This window comes from Pieris brassicae, chromosome 3 (assembly GCF_905147105.1).
Source record: "Pieris brassicae chromosome 3, ilPieBrab1.1, whole genome shotgun sequence".
Taxonomy (NCBI): Eukaryota; Metazoa; Arthropoda; class Insecta; order Lepidoptera; family Pieridae; genus Pieris; species Pieris brassicae.
The window spans coordinates 22,541,606-22,558,020 of NC_059667.1; the positions used below are offsets into that span (position 1 = coordinate 22,541,606).

At 34.7% G+C, this 16,415-nt stretch overlaps 1 protein-coding gene across 3 annotated transcripts; it reads right to left on the reverse strand.

The window, feature by feature from the left end:
* Positions 1-52: 52 nt before the first annotated feature.
* LOC123707255 (vacuolar protein sorting-associated protein 35) lies at positions 53-16,391 on the reverse strand. Of its 3 annotated transcripts, none has more exons than XM_045657146.1 (18): positions 16,207-16,391; positions 16,052-16,132; positions 15,679-15,799; positions 15,134-15,327; positions 14,496-14,624; positions 13,477-13,562; positions 13,206-13,398; positions 12,354-12,482; positions 12,036-12,140; positions 11,149-11,297; positions 8,469-8,688; positions 7,385-7,488; positions 6,501-6,669; positions 4,581-4,678; positions 3,269-3,447; positions 1,467-1,600; positions 773-946; positions 53-544 (listed from the first exon to the last, which is right to left on the reverse strand). In XM_045657146.1, exons 2-18 carry the CDS (start codon positions 16,124-16,126, stop codon positions 386-388), a joined length of 2,418 nt encoding a protein of 805 aa, XP_045513102.1. In that variant the 5' UTR covers positions 16,127-16,132; positions 16,207-16,391; the 3' UTR covers positions 53-385. The 3 variants fall into 3 exon arrangements, with proteins under 3 accessions (XP_045513102.1, XP_045513101.1, XP_045513103.1); XM_045657145.1 differs by having other exon boundaries at positions 16,052-16,138; XM_045657147.1 differs by having other exon boundaries at positions 393-544; positions 766-946; positions 16,052-16,138.
* Positions 16,392-16,415: the final 24 nt, after the last annotated feature.

Genomic DNA, 16,415 nt, shown 5'->3' on the forward strand with positions numbered 1-16,415 from the left:
GGCTATGGTTATAGAAAATCTTTTAAGGTTTAAAATAAGATAAAAGACAATATAAAAATAATTATATATTTCATCTTGATAGATCTTAAAATTATAAACATGATAACATTGTGATTAATTTCTGATAATAGCTTATCAGCTAACTAAGAAGTTCCATTTATCTCCTCTATATAAAGATAAATACATACATTTATTTATCATAATTTCATAAGAAACTATAATTTTACAGCCAAAAACAAATATTTCTTCCATAACAGTTGTATATTGGAATTAGGTACTGTAAATCTAGATACTAGAAGATACAGATTCAAAATTTACATAACCACACCATAACCAAATCAGAATACAATCAAACCTATTCCTTCCATAGACAATATAAAAAGTTTTAGGCTAGTTGCAGACCCTCGTAACCAAGTGAATCTGGGTCTGGGCATTCCATACGACTTTGTAGATGCTGAAGGGTATTATGGAAGTGCTTCGTTACTTGTTCCACTTCTTCACTCTGGTCCAGATTTGCTAATTCTTCACGGATCTTTTGAATTATCTGTTAAGAAAATACAATATTCGAGTGAGATATTTAGTTATAAATTTACAAGCAACAAAACAAATTCTTGTATTAATTAAATTTTAGATTTGTTTACCATGGACATGTTAGTTTAGTGTTTCCGCAAATGTAGTTGGGGCATGAATTTTATAAATGAATAAGAATTGGAATTGGAAGTAGAATAGATGTATAGTAATATATGAATTTAAGATTAATTATACTTATTACAGCTTGTATGAGGTTGGTGGTGAGCGCCTCACACCCTCTCTCTCTGAGCAGAACGTATCTTCCCAATAGTTCTGCCAACAGTTGCGCCTGTACACCTCCGTCCATACATTGTTGGGCGACCTTCGCTGCCTTTTTGAGGCATTCTAGAGCTCTCGTTTCTGCGTTTAGGGCCCACTTAAAACAGAATACATGATTTTTTGAGCTGTACCGTAGAGCTGTTATTAACTTTCTTCTCATATTATTATATCTGAGCATTCAGAATGAATGAAAAGATCATTCTAGAAGACTACTTTTGATCCAGTTCGGAAATAATTCCAGCGTGTCAGTCATGCGAAACCAAGATAATTTTGATGTATTTATTATTTTCACAAAAACATACTATTATATATTTAATATTAAGACTGTTATCTTAGGCAGTTTTACCGCGCACTGCCACTAAGTGGAACCAGCTGTTCACTGAAGTATTTCCAAAACGATCGACTTAGGGTCCTTCAAGAAAAGAGCGTACCAAATCTTAAAGGGCCGGCAACGCACTCGCGAGCCCTGGCTTTGAGCGTCCATGGGCAGCGGTATCACCAATCAGATGAGGCACTACCCGTTTGCCGTAAAAAAAATCCTGAAACTATAATGACGTGACAGTTGTCAAACCTAAAATAAAATCCTACGCACAGACTAATGCGGTATAAATTCTTACCGGTTTCCCGTCCTTAGCCCCCTTCCAGAAGAGATGAGCACATAACGCAACAGCGCGACTCTGATCTGGCTTCTTGAGTAACTTACTAGCTGCCAATGCACACTGATTACGCATCGGCTCAGCGTTTTCAGAACCTAAAATTGTATATGATAAGATTACATAGAACTTTACGGAAGTTTAAGTTAAGTTTCGGATACATAACAGCAGACGTGGTCGCGAGACTGCCTGCCTGATAAATAACGACTTGATACAGAAAAGTGACATCTCCGATTCTCTTTCCCGTACTTTGTTTAATAGTCAAGTAGGTGATTAGCGTTTTGTCGTACTGGCCACTTTGACCTCAAATACCTCCTCTTTGGTTAGGAATTTCAAATTCTAATTTGTACAGCTATTTACTCATGTATTTGTGCTTCGATGACCGTCATTCATTTGTTTTTTTCTTCTGTTTTTTTTTCTGTTTGTGTCACTCATTTTACAAAATGTAAAACTTAAAGTATCGCATTATTTACGATTACGAGATCCGCTGTGGCACTAGTGCTGCGGAAACGACTCGAAGGGTGAATGATGTGTATGGCGGTCATGTTGCAAAAGAAAACACAGTTCGTTTTTGGTTCCAACGTTTTCGTTCTGGAAATTTCGACCTACAGAACAAGCCCCGTGGACGGCCTGAGACCCAAGTTGATAATGAAGTATTGAAGGCTATTTGTGAAAGCGGATCCATCGCAAACCACGTCCGAGTTAGCTGCAGACTGCTGCGTTACATTACAGAACCGGCACAATAATGAAGGTATTTTAAACCGAATCATTACTTGTGATGAAAAATGGATTCTTTACGATAATCGGAAGCGCTCAGCGCAATGGTTGGATCCTGGCCAGCCAGCCAAATCCTGCCCCAAGCGAAAATTAACCCCAAAAAGCTTACTTGTAAGCGTTTGGTGGACTAGTGCCGGTATTGTTCATTGCAGTTTTCTCAAATCTGGCCAGACTATTACGGCTGATGTCTATTGTCAGCAATTGCAAACCATGATGGAAAAGCTAGCGGCTAAACAACCTAGGCTGGTCAATCGCTCCACGCCACTGCTACTTCACGACAACGCTAGACCACACACTGCACAACAGATGGCTACCAAATTAGAAGAGCTTCAATTGGAATGTCTAAGACATCCTCTGTACTCCCCGGACCTTGCTCCAACAGATTACCATTTTTTTCGAAATTTGGACAACTTCTTGCAAGGGAAAAAATTTAACTCTGATGGGGCAGTCCAAATCGCCTTCACAGATTTTATTGATTCCCGTCCGACTGTTTTTTTTAGTGAAGGGATCAATGAATGGCATCTACCTATGAGATGGCAAAAGTGCATAGAAAACAATGGTTCATACTTTGATTAATTAAATATATTATATTTAAAAATATTCGACTTTTTGTTCCTCCCATACAAAACGCCAATTTCATATGTAAGGACCTAATATATAATCATCCAGTCTAAGGTTGAGTCAGATTTCTGTATTAACTATGCGATCATGTTTTTCTAATAAGGAAGCTATTTGTTTTTTTTGATCTAAGGCCTGTTTCTTCATGATGTTTTTCACTCTCTTGTTTAATGCTCAAGAAGTTTGCCGGTATCTGTACCTCTAATATGGTGTATAGAAGTAAATTTGATGAAATATTATTTAAACATTATAAAAACCCTACAACAACCAAACTGGAACTTCATGTTGTTTGTGAACACACTAACATAATAAACACTAAGTTAAACAAATCATACAGATCCATCAACTTTAATTGAGGTTTAAAAACTTACCAAAGCAATTGATCTGCTCAAAAGTGGCGATAATGAGCGTTATAGCGGCCAACTGTGCCTTGCTATCCGAAATTTCGTCTTCGTATAAGGTAAAAGCCTGCGAAAGGTATTCGTATGCGATTGTCTCGTGGTTTGCGAAACCTATTTCGCTTATTGCCAGTGCTCCTTGAAGGTATAATCTAAGAAAATGAGAATAAAAATAGTAAAAGAATGTTTGACAAGATTTTAGATTTGTCAGATTATTTAATAGTAACTATATAACCGATAAAAATAAATAAATCAGTGGTGCTACAACCTTTTTAGGTCTGGGCCTCAGATTTTTGTATCTGTTTCATGATCATCTTGTCGTGCCTGACACACGCCGTCGACTTTTTGAGTCTATGGCAAGCCGGTTTCCTCACGATATCTTCATTCACCGCTCGAGCGAATGCAAATGCGCACATAGTAAGAAAGTCCATCGGTGCAAAGCCGGGGATCGAACCTACGGCTTCAGGTTTGAGGAACACTGAAGTGACTAGGCCGACAATGCTCCTTTACAAATTGTTATTGTTAATTCTGTTAATTGGCTTTAAAAGATGCATAATTTAAAAATCCCGCCAAAAAGTCAAGATGGCGTCGCATCAGTCGCCATGGCATGCCATGTAAACAAACGTCAAAAATTCAAGTGTCAATAATCATTTATGAATTAAAAATATATTGGATAAATTAATATCACCATTAATAATATATCATACTTCCAATAAAAACAGTCTCCGACATAGTTATACTCAAAGGCACTATAGGATTAGACAGACCGGTAAAGATTATATTTACAAGTCATCGTTAATTCGACTAATCTGTGACCTGTTTTTTTGTCATGGCAACAACTTATACAATCAATATAATATAATTTTGTAAATTTTATAGATAGTAAAAACGCGTGTTTTACTTTCCTTTTTAAAAGGTTTTATTTCAATATTAGTTTGGAAGTTTATAAAATTTTTGTCCATTTTCGAAGGGAACTCCTTATATCGAAGTTTAATGGTGTTTTCAATTAAAGAAATCAACACTATTTTTTGTTTAGGGTTAATTAAGCATAAAGCTTATAAAATACACCAGTCAATACGTAAAATCATGTATATAACCAAAAAGATTCTCAACCAGAATATATGTTTGTAATGCATAAATTTGCATTGCAAATGTCAGAACATTACATTCTTGAGTAACGTGAGTTTGATACATTCATTTAATTTGGGACATCCCAATAGCTTTTAGAAGTAGGACGATGTTTTAAAATTGTAATAATCAGATTTCTAATAAATATTAAAAATACCTTAGAGGCAGTTCAGCCAACTCAGCCTTAACCAGCATTCCGATTGTCTGATAGCAGAATTGGAAGATTTTTTGGCATTTCTTCTCCCACATCTCATCCTGAAACAATATTAAAATATGTAAAGTATTTGTCGTATATCGCTACAAACATATGTACATTGGTACATTGTATTGTATACATGTATATGAGAAATGTTAATCGGACACATAGAAAGAGACATAGATGCACAGGGCTTTGAGTGAACGACTTTAGGGGCTCTAGGACATTATGTCAACCCATGTCTGTAAACGTAGTGAAATTCATGATAATAAACTTTTGATCACTCAACTTCAATAAAGAGAAATGGTCGAGAACTGATCAAGAGGAGGATTATGAAACATAGACTTTCATTGAAAGTAAACCATAAAAAAAAACTTTCAAAAGTGTTATTGGGAAAAAATATACAAAATAGCAATCATTTATGAAAAATATCCATAAATAACAATATTCATTTCATACGTCTATCACGTGACACATAACGGCCACAGATTAGTCGACGATGACGACTTGTAAATATATTTTTGTGTATTGTTTGTGTTTTGTCGCAAGCGTATTGATACATCGATCCTAACCAAACTCCGCATACGAACTCGCCTGTCTTCGATATGCCAACAGCGAATTGTATCGCAGGCGCAGAGGCGATGAGAACTTGGAGAAACTGATCGTGGTAGCTAACACAGAAAACAAAAGATCTCGAGGCAGTTCACCAACCAGATGGACCGATCAAGTGAAAGACATCGTCCTCAAAACTGTACGCTGTCATAAGAGAGGCGCTGGACAGAAACCGGTGCAAACAGATAGTTCGCTGCAGATGCTTCGTCGCTGACCACGATGCTCAAAATATGAGTAATTTAGAAATAATTAACACATAAAAAATGACATTTGTACTTGACGTATTAACAGGCTTCAATGGGAATGACGCGACGCCATCTTGCATAGGAGCGTTTTGGCGGGATCTTGAAATTACGACTGTTAAATTAAATTTTTATTTATTTATTTTCTCCCATATAACATTTACAACAATAAATAACATCATTTATTTATTATATTAATCATATTAATTATACTTTTAAAGGTACTATTACTATTTTCATTTATTTATATTAATCATACTATTGAAGTTATACTTCGTTTGGCGCGTTAGGGAAAAATGATGTGAGTAAATTTGTACGATGCGCGCGCACACCGTCATAAAAAACGACACGCTGAAGCATAGTCAAAATTTTAAAACAAAAAATGTCCATCTCTTTAATTACGTATAAATATTGTATGTGATATTTAAATAAAGTTTATTTAACTAGATAATACGTTATAATAAAACTTTCAATGTATTAAATATTTTTTTAAAATTGTATTTGTCATTTATTCTACAAACGTAGAATGGAACGCGAATGATAAAATTATAAAAATATTTTTATCTTGTTACGCCAAAGAAGTATGTATAACTTCTGACTTGTGTCACACACATTTTTTTTTTATAAAATAGGGGGCAAACGGGCAGGAGGCTCACCTGATGTTAAGTGATACCGCCGCCCATGGACACTCTCAATGCCAGAGGGCTCGCGAGTGCGTTGCCGGCCTTTTAAGAATTTGTACGCTCTTTTCTTGCAGGACCCTAAGTCGAATTGGTTCGGAAATACTTCAGTGGGCAGCTGGTTCCGGCTGGCTGCTTGAGAAACGCTCAGACGTGGAACGTCGGACGTCGAGGTGATACGGGTGGAATTTTGTATTTTGCCTCGACGTCCGATGCTGAAACTCAGCTGCAGGTATTAATCCGAACAACTCTGAACACTCTCCATGGTAAATGCGGTAGAAGATGCAGAGTGACCCCACATCTCTACTCTCATGTATTAATGATTCTTGTCTCAAGTCTCCGTTTACCTGATCCTTAATGTCCTTGTAGATGAAAGCCAGTCTGTAAGCGTGGAACACTATAGGTGGGAAAGTATGCTGAATCCGCTTAACGCCGCCGCTTTGAAGCGCTTTCCTCGCAGCGCTCAGTATTTGATACTGCTGATCAGCTGAATCCGATTTGAAGTGATGTATAAGTCTAGAAAAGGATAAAAGATGCACTTTAAAGACTTTATATGGACCAGGGGGAAGGAGAAGAAAACGCCATAAAAGGTGGATAGAAGATGAAGAGCCTTAGCAGGAAGCGATTGGAGAAAGCCGTGGATGGAACTGGAAAAAGCTGGAAGAGTCCTACAGTTGGGATAAATAGTGACAAACATAATGAATATAATAAGTTGTCTACTCTTAACAATTGTTAACAATGGATATAAGTTTTTTGGTTTTATTATTATTTATAAATCTAGTAAAATAACACAAGTTACAGTTTTCGTTAAAATGTCGTAGTCGGATTAGAAAATCGATTATTTCATGAAACGTCAAGTGTAAATAAGTAAAACGTATGTAAAAGTTTGGGTCTTTTATAATATATTAGTAAAATAACTGATTTAGATTTTTTTGTACAACAAAGGAAAAACAGCCTCCAGCTCAACTGATGTTACGTGAGTATCACTTGGACACTCTCAATGCTAGAAGGCTTGCGGTTGCGGAAGCGTTGCCGGTTTTATTAGATTTGGTAGGCCTAAGTCGAATTGGTTCGGAACTACTTTAGCGGGTAGCTGGTCCCATATAGTGGTGCCGAACGCTCACTTGTGGAAGGAAAGTCGTAATAATTGTATATACTTAAAATTTCTTAATACTATTTTGCAGTAATAAGACTCCAAGGCTCCAAGGGCTTGGTCACATATATGTATTACCTGGCCATAAGTCCCTGTTCTTCCACAAAGTCTTCCGTATTCTCTTCTACTTGTCCAGTTTGATCCTTCACCAGCACATCAACCATCGAGAGAACTGAATCAACCTATAATAAAAAAAAACTATATTTTTCACGTTATTATAGAGACCTAGTGAACAAAGGAATGAAATTCAAAAGTTATTTATTCATTTAGGTACAATTTGTACACTTATGCATGTCAAATTTACGCCATCAGTTCATTTGTCTAGCAGCAGGCCTCGTTCTGAGAAGAACGGGCCAAAAAACTCAGCATATTTTCAGCAAAATTTGATAATATCATGCAATGATCAATTCTACGATCTGGCCTCAACAAAAGCAAAACAAATAAAATTCCATAAACAATACAAATTATACGATCATAGACCCCACGTTGTATGGACGATACATGCGTATGAAAACCATACAAAAACCATCATCAATTAAGCCATATTACCCACATCTTTAAAATCACTGAACCAATTTTGATGAAACTTACATAGCTGCTGGAATAACTGAGCCAATCGATAAATTTATTATATATAATAAGAGGCAAAGGACCCTAAGGGACGACAAAAAAGGGAAGTCATCTCAGGCTATGGACACCAATTATGTGGGTGCATTGGTCCCAGGTCCCAAAACGGACATGAGGCTCATCTGATTTTTATGATACCGCCACCCATGGACATTCGCACTGCTAGAAAGCTCGCAAGTGCGTTGCCAGGCTTTTCTTGAAGCACCCTAATTGGTTCCGAATTACGTCAGCTGGTATCGCTCCCCCATCCCCCCACATCATATGGCTCCCAACAGGGGAGCGGTAAAAAATTCTCTTAAGAAACGCTCAGTTGTGAAACAACGGATGGTATTTTGTATTCTGCCTTGACGTCCGATGATGAAACTCAGGAGGAGTAGTTCCGTCTAATACCTGCAGGTATTAGACGGAACTACTCCTCTGAACACTCCATGGTAAATGCGGTGGAAGATGCAGAGGGATCCCACAAATTTTTGGACAAACACTAAAATTCTTTTACACAAATCTCCAATTCAGACACACACAGGACAAGACATACATCTTCTGGTGATGACACCGTAGTATCGCTCTCTATAACATCCGTGATTAAATGCACGGCAATCATCAGCCTTCCAGGTTGGTTGAGGCGATTGATGAGGGGCGCGTAGTTCTGGAGTTTGATCAACGTTAAGATGTTCTTGTAATGGTCTGCCGGGAGCTTCAGAATCTTCATCAGCTCTTTGAACACTGGCGTGTTGTGTTCTATGTGGTTTCTGCCGCTGCAATCATTGCAAATTGGTTATAATCTGTTTATAAAACACTTTTAATCTGTGTTTTTTTTACGTTCTAAAACAACGCGTACACATAAAATTGTACAAGAAAATATGACATCACAAATTTTACACACTTTACGTATACATCAATTGTATTAGAACATAAGCAAGCTAGCAAGGGGAAAAAATTAACAAGCAACCATAAAAAAAATACCTAAAACTACAGTAGATTCCGTTTATAATGACATCGAAAGGAATTGACAAACACGTCATAATAAGTGGACGTCACACAAAGGGTTTTGTGAAATGAAAAACCTTTCTTTATGTAAATATGTACATATGTTTGTACTTAAGTATTTTAATACAGAAACATAGTAATTATGTACATATATATACATACATATTAATTCAAAAACAAAATTGCACGTAATCAGCACATTATAACACATACACGTGTATTTTTTAATGTAAATAATCTGTAATTTTTGTCTGCTTTTTCATTTTATTGTAAAAACAGTCTCTAATACTATTGTGTATAGAAGACATAGCTATGTTCAAATTATCATTTACAATATTGCTGTGAACAAATCGTCATAATAACTCTGCAGCTTTTAATGCCTCTTCTGCGGTAGGTAATGGTAAGCACCATTACCTCGGCTTCCTCTTCACCATCACTTTCGAGCTGTTCCTTAGCACTAATGGCGTCAATTACTCACTGAGATTCAAAACAAAAACGAGCCACGTGCCGAACTTCGTCGGGAATCAACGAACATTACCGGAGGTGTAAAGAATCAATCAATCAATTGGGTCATAATAAGCGAGGTCATTATAACCGGACATAATCTATTAAAAATGGGTCATAATAAGCGAGGTCATTATAACCGGACATAATCTATTAAAAATGGGTCATAATAAGCGAGGTCATTATAACCGGACATAATCTATTAAAAATGGGTCATAATAAGCGAGGTCATTATAACCGGACATAATCTATTAAAAATGGGTCATAATAAGCGAGGTCATTATAACCGGACATAATATATTGAAAATGGGTCATAATAAGCGAGGTCATTATAACCGGACATAATCTATTAAAAATGGGTCATAATAAGCGAGGTCATTATAACCGGACATAATCTATTAAAAATGGGTCATAATAAGCGAGGTCATTATAACCGGACATAGTCTATTAAAAATGGGTCATAATAAGCGAGGTTATTATAAACGGACATAATCTATTAAAAATGGGTCATAATAAGCGAGGTCATTATAACCGGACATAATCTATTAAAAATGGGTCATAATAAGCGAGGTCATTATAACCGGACATAGTCTATTAAAAATGGGTCATAATAAGCGAGGTCATTATAACCGGACATAATCTATTAAAAATGGGTCATAATAAGCGAGGTCATTATAACCGGACATAGTCTATTAAAAATGGGTCATAATAAGCGAGGTCATTATAACCGGACATAATCTATTAAAAATGGGTCATAATAAGCGAGGTCATTATAACCGGACATAATCTATTAAAAATGGGTCATAATAAGCGAGGTCATTATAACCGGACATAATCTATTAAAAATGGGTCATAATAAGCGACATGTCACTGTAAGGGAAGTCATTATATCCGACTTTTTTTTATAAATAATTTTATATGAAAACCAAACTTCGTAGTGTAATTACGTCATAATAACAGGTTGGTCAATATAGGCGGGGTCATAATAAACGGATTCTACTGTATATGAAAACTTAACCTCATTGAGAGCATGATACACAAGGTAATGGTAACTTGGAAGACTTTTGTAAAACTTATCACCATTTTTATCAAGTCGAAAGAGCGAGATAGCCTATACAATGGACCATTAAAAGTAGCAGACTTTAAGAGTATGTTGGCCTTTTTGCGCTCGAATCGAGGCCAATTTGGACTTTTCTTTATCGGTCAACAATCGCTTATATAGTGAAGGAAATTGAGCACAAAAGTGCCTTCTGTGCCTGACACACTTAATAAAGTTTTAGGTCTAAGGCATGCCGGCTTCCTCACGATGTTTTTCTTCATTCGGGCGAGTGTTAAATGCGAATATATACTGAAAAGGCCATTAGGGCACAACCGGTGATCGAACCCACTACTTTAGGGGTAAGAGACGTACGTTCAAGCCACTAATCTAGAAGATTTGTTAACTGTAGATATTAATTGTAAATTTTCCAAACATAAAATATGAACAAATATAAAAATTTTGTTAACATAGCTTTTACACATTAAAAAAACACTTTTTAAACAGATTGAAGCTATGTATTATTATTATAAACTTATAAGTGCGTGTCACCGTGACCACGCACGCTGTAAAGCACGCTAAACGTCGGAAAAAATTAAATTTAAAATTATGTAAATAATTATAAGTTTATAATGATAATACATAGCTTCAATCCGTTTAAAAAGTGTTATCTTAAATAAAAGAATACCTCGCCTGCTGAATGTCGGTGCAGATCCTGTCGGTGTGAGCCAGTACACGGTCAGCGTAACTCAGTTTGTCTGGGTGACAGCGTTGAGCCAACTTAAGTAAAGCCAGTTGGAGAGATAGCATGTCTTCGGGTGGCATGTCTGTGCGGCTCTGTTAAAAAAAAAAAGTTTTTGGACGAGTTAAGTCCGGTGGCGGTTGATAAATGAAGCTAGATGACAATTACAATAGTTTAAAACAAGAGCTTATCACATTAATACGGGTAGTGGGGTTCGACTCTAGATCAAACAAAAACTGGACTTATTTAATTATATTTAGGCAAACTCATAATATGTATAATATAGTATATGTTTGATCGATGCCTATTTGGTTATTATTCATCGTACAATCAAGAGAAACAATTTCTTCTTTAATGTGGAGAACTGGATACATTCACTAACAAATAAAATGTATACATAGACTAAGATGTCGTATTGACATTGAATAATGTCCGGCCAAAAAAGGTTTGCAATCTCTGACTTGTCAAAAAATGATAGCTGTCAGAATAGAGCTCGTTTATCAGAGTGCTCAATCTGGACAGCATTGAGGTTAAACCACAAATGGAATAGTGGGATGCCAGTGGTATTTAAAGGGTACAAGGGTAGGGTATTTGGTAAAGGCTTGGGGCAATCAAATGATATATCAATTAAGTTTTTGCGATTCTCCAATGACATCTTAAAGTGGGCTATCCGGGTTTCGTATGTTGGCAACTTTTTTTTCGAAACACCACAGTAACCTTTTTTGTAATGTCTCGAGTCGTAACACATGTTTATAAATATAAATAGAATGCAGATAATATAAAACAAGGTTCTTAATGCTACATATAAAGATAAAAATTATAATACTAAATACCTGAGTGATGGCAGCGACTTGATCCGAGAAAACTTCAAACAATTGCACCTCCTCCTGTTTCCCATCTTCTAGAACCACGCTTAAGTTGACATTGCCTTCGTTTCTCTATAAAAAAATATATATTTGTGAGTTTCACTCAGACACTCCAAAACCGCTCGGCTATTTTTAATGAAATTTTGAATGTATTTGGTAGAATAAGATACATTTCAAACAGCACCTTACTTACTTTTTGTATCTTTTATTTGTCGAAAAAGGCGTTATTGGTAAAAATAGAATATCAAATAATTTAAATGAATAAAAAAGGTTCAATTTAATTACCTGACTAAAGGCAGCCAATCGCTCAATTAAAGCGATAATAATGTTCTTGATATTGACTCCGGGTTGTAGTTCTTCGCACGATTTTAAAAATGGCTGCAGATTCGCCAAGTGGAACTCGTCAGGGAATACCTAGGGACAGTGTAAAATATTAAAATATTCCATATTCAATTTTGATTTGCTCAAAAGCAAAAGTCCTCCATATTATTTAATTATCTTGCAACAAAGTGTCAGATAAATAAATAAGCTATATAGATCTTATTATGAATATTAAGTTTTTATATATCACAGACTACTAATTAGTAGTAAAATTAAGAATTACTGTACAATTGTTGATGATAGTTATGTTTTCTTTAATTTGATCATCAAATAAATAGGAAAATGGTAATATAAGTTTAAATCTGTGGCGCCATGAAGGTTTTGTATGTCAAAGTCCGTTGACATACGAGTAATGCTGCAAAATGGCAATGACACCTACTTATTTTTTTCGCCGATAGGGCAGGCTTAAGTCTTTCGCCCATACTGTCTAGAGAATATGTAATAAAAAATTAAAATTTCGGCTATGTCAAAAAAACTTTTTGTCTGTATAAACTCCAAGGATTTGACTAATTATTAATTATCTGTGTACAAATTATGTCTTGACAGTAGACATTTAAACAATAAGATAAAAGGTTAGATACATTATATTATAGCATAAATAAGACATTAATATGATTTTATTCTGGGCTAAACAATTAAATAGATGACATTATAAAGCTACAGAGTTTAATTTGAGCTTTAATAAAAGAACTACTGATTTTACTGAATTAACAAGAATGAAATTACGGATGACATAACATAAGAAATAGCACAAACCTGTATAATACACTCCATAAGATATTCCTGAGCTATCGCATCTCTGCAACTGACAACTTGTTCCAAAATCCCAGGCAGCACGAGACGTCTGTAGTCATCCACGCCCACAGACTCCAATTGCGACAAACGAACCAAATTCGTCCCAACTAATATACGGAGTTCGGATCTTTCACGTTCGCGTCTTTCTTTATCTCTTAAATAAGTATTTTTATCACATTCATTAAATTAATCTCTCAGAATATATAGAGGATAACAATTATTTTAAATATACCTTGAGTGGCCCTGATGCTGCATTCTCACCCACAACTTGTTCATTTCAGCGAAATTCATCAGCACAAAGTCGATTGCGTCACGTGCCTGATATAACAAAGGTTTAATCATACATAAATCTATTGACAAAGTAGAACCTAATATAATACGATTTTCGTAGACACTGATTCAAAAAGACAGTTAATGATTAGCAAATAATAATCTCTATATGGAATATAGTTGTCTCACCAGGGTAATGGTACAGTACCCTCAGATTCAAGTACTAGTCCGGTCAATTTAGACCAAACAATGAGAGTGAAGTTACATAAAGACCCAACAAGCTGAATTTCAGTGAAATTGTTCAAAATATAATTATAAACAATGTCTAGAAGTTCGCCATCATTCCCGTGTAAGGAAAAAATTTAATTCATGGTCAAAGGTAAAAAAAAAAATGAGAATTTCGCGATTTTCAGCAAAACGGTAAGTTTTATCATAAAAGTACCTCAGACAAAAATTGTAGATCATAAAATCTATAAAAAATGTATCAATACTTTTTTTCTTACAACCCACCGTTTATACATCTACAGTTGTAATATTTTATATAATATATATTAAATGTTTAAATATTTTTCTATCGGTCATTGTAACTTATACTTACAATATAAAATATACATAAGTTTTAACTACAAGAATATGAAACTCAGTCCCTTAATCTTTAAGCCAGTGTAACTTCGAGACATCTGTCTCTTGAATTAAATTTTTTAATTCAGATGTCTCGAAGTTACACAGGCTTGGCAATACAATAATTAGTGAACTTACTCCCATATGTCAAAGACCAATACATTTTTGACGTACGGGAGGAGTCAGACTTAGCGCTAAGTCTCAGTTCTAAATTATTTTAGAGTTGAAATATGTGTGTCAATATTTCTAGTATGTCAGAAAAAAAATGATTATCTTGTTCTTACCTAAAAGTAGTTTTTGTTTTGGAACACATATGGTTAAGTCAATGCTTTTCAAGTTTAATATTTTAAAATAACTTACAGTTCCCTCATTCTCATTTTGTGCTTCTGTTGTATCAGGGAGAATGTTTCTTGTGCACTGTAATAAATAGTTGCGCAAGAACAATCCCCGCAGTGGATGCTGTACACCACGACACATCTCAACAAGATCCTGGAATATGCATTCATACTATTTTATTCAGGGCTCTAGATTACTAACTTCTACAAATCGAATTTTCAAATTATAATATTCAATTCATAAATCACTATAAAGTGATATATGTAATTCATTATGCAAGTACGGTATTTAAAAAAAATTGCCTTTACCTTAGCTTTTAGGAATTGTTATTTGCTAGATGAAACCTACTAATGTAACATGTAATTGTATGGAAGGGAAATGAATTAATTTTTTAAATATTATTTCCATACCAATTCATCATAACATATCAGGCCCAAATTAAAGACAACTTAATAATAGATGTAAAATGATTGTATATTTAATAGAATTCTTGTTTTAATGAATGTATTAGGGAGCGCTCAAATATTATGTAACAAATTTTGGGCAGGGGGGATTAAGAGTCTTTAGTAATTGCATGACATAATACTTGAAAGCTCCCTTATCAAGTATGGAATTGTTTAATGATGTTAGATTATTAAATTATTAACTAAATTAAAACTAACCTTTAGGAGATCTCTTCTTAAGTTTGTATTGGTTTTAATATACACCAAGCCAACAGTGATTAACAAATACAGACGTGGCACAATGTTACCAGCATATTGAACCAATTCATACAAGTCAGCTACTTTACGCCCTTTTTGGAACTCTTCTAGGAGGTAGAGTTCAAGGTGCCGTAGCTCATCAGTTATGGCCATATCTGTTTTTGGTCAGGATTTTTTTTTGGTATACACTTTGTGCTGATAAGAATCAACAAGTACTTTAATATGAAATTTATAGTTATCATATACTCTTTACATCCAAACCTGTTTGCTATTAAACACATTTTATTTATTCCAAGCACCGTCTGGACTTCTTCTTAACTCTATTAGAACTCTCTTTTATTCCTAAGTTTACTTCACAAACACATTACACAGTCAAAAGAAAAAATTGTTACTTAGAAAATATTCACATACAGTTTGGTAAATTTATCACTAAGTAAACAAACTGTTTTTAAAATGTCTGTAGTAGAAAGTTTGTGTACTTATTAAATTTAATTACAAAAGGATACATAGCTCATAGTAGCTCTTAGGAGACAGAAGGGATGTACGTAACTCTCCCAACATTGTAGATGCATGCTTTAAAGCATCCATTAACTTTGATTTGTCCAAGCATCTCTTCATTTGAAATGCCTAAAATAGGAGTTGTTATTATTAAAAACTAATAATTATCAGTGGTCATTTAAAAGTTCCCATTTCTATATGTTTAAGCTTATAAAAAGTGAAATGGGTAAACATTTGTGTCTTTAGTTGGCATATATATAAATTGTGTACAAATTAAAAAAAGTTGCATGAGGTTAGTCAAAATATAAATCATTAATCTAAGTCCAAGTAGATTAAACCTAAGTAATGTAGATTAAAAAGTGGTAGTAAATTATACCTTACCTGCACTTTAACTACATTTAAAGCTTCTTCCAGAAGCTTTTCCTGCTCTTCAACTGGTGAAGCTTGGTTCGTCATTTCCACCTGCAACTATTAGGATAAATTACCAAAACTCCTCATAATTTACCCACTTCTCCAATATATTGATGTAATAGTACCTCTGTATTGTATATACGATATATGTCGAAAATTTTTGCGGATTTATTGCTCACTATTATATCAATATACCAAATACTTCTAGCCTACTTATCAAAACAATAATTTGTATTTTGTTAATAATATGATCTAATGATAAAATTATAAGATTCGTTTGAAATGTACACCCACATTAGTGTACACAGTACAAGACTATCAATATGACATTGAC

What these genes read in the sequence shown, in the direction of transcription:
- LOC123707255 (XM_045657146.1), bottom strand. Translation starts at nt 16,126, where the DNA reads ATGACGAACCAAGCTTCACCAGTTGAAGAGCAGGAAAAGCTTCTGGAA. An exon ending in TAAGAAGAGATCTCCTAAAG is followed by an intron (nt 14,625 to 15,133) that starts GTTAGTTTTAAT and finishes TGCATATTCCAG; the next exon opens with GATCTTGTTGAGATGTGTCG. An exon ending in TTATGGAGTGTATTATACAG is followed by an intron (nt 12,483 to 13,205) that starts GTTTGTGCTATT and finishes CACTGTCCCTAG; the next exon opens with GTATTCCCTGACGAGTTCCA.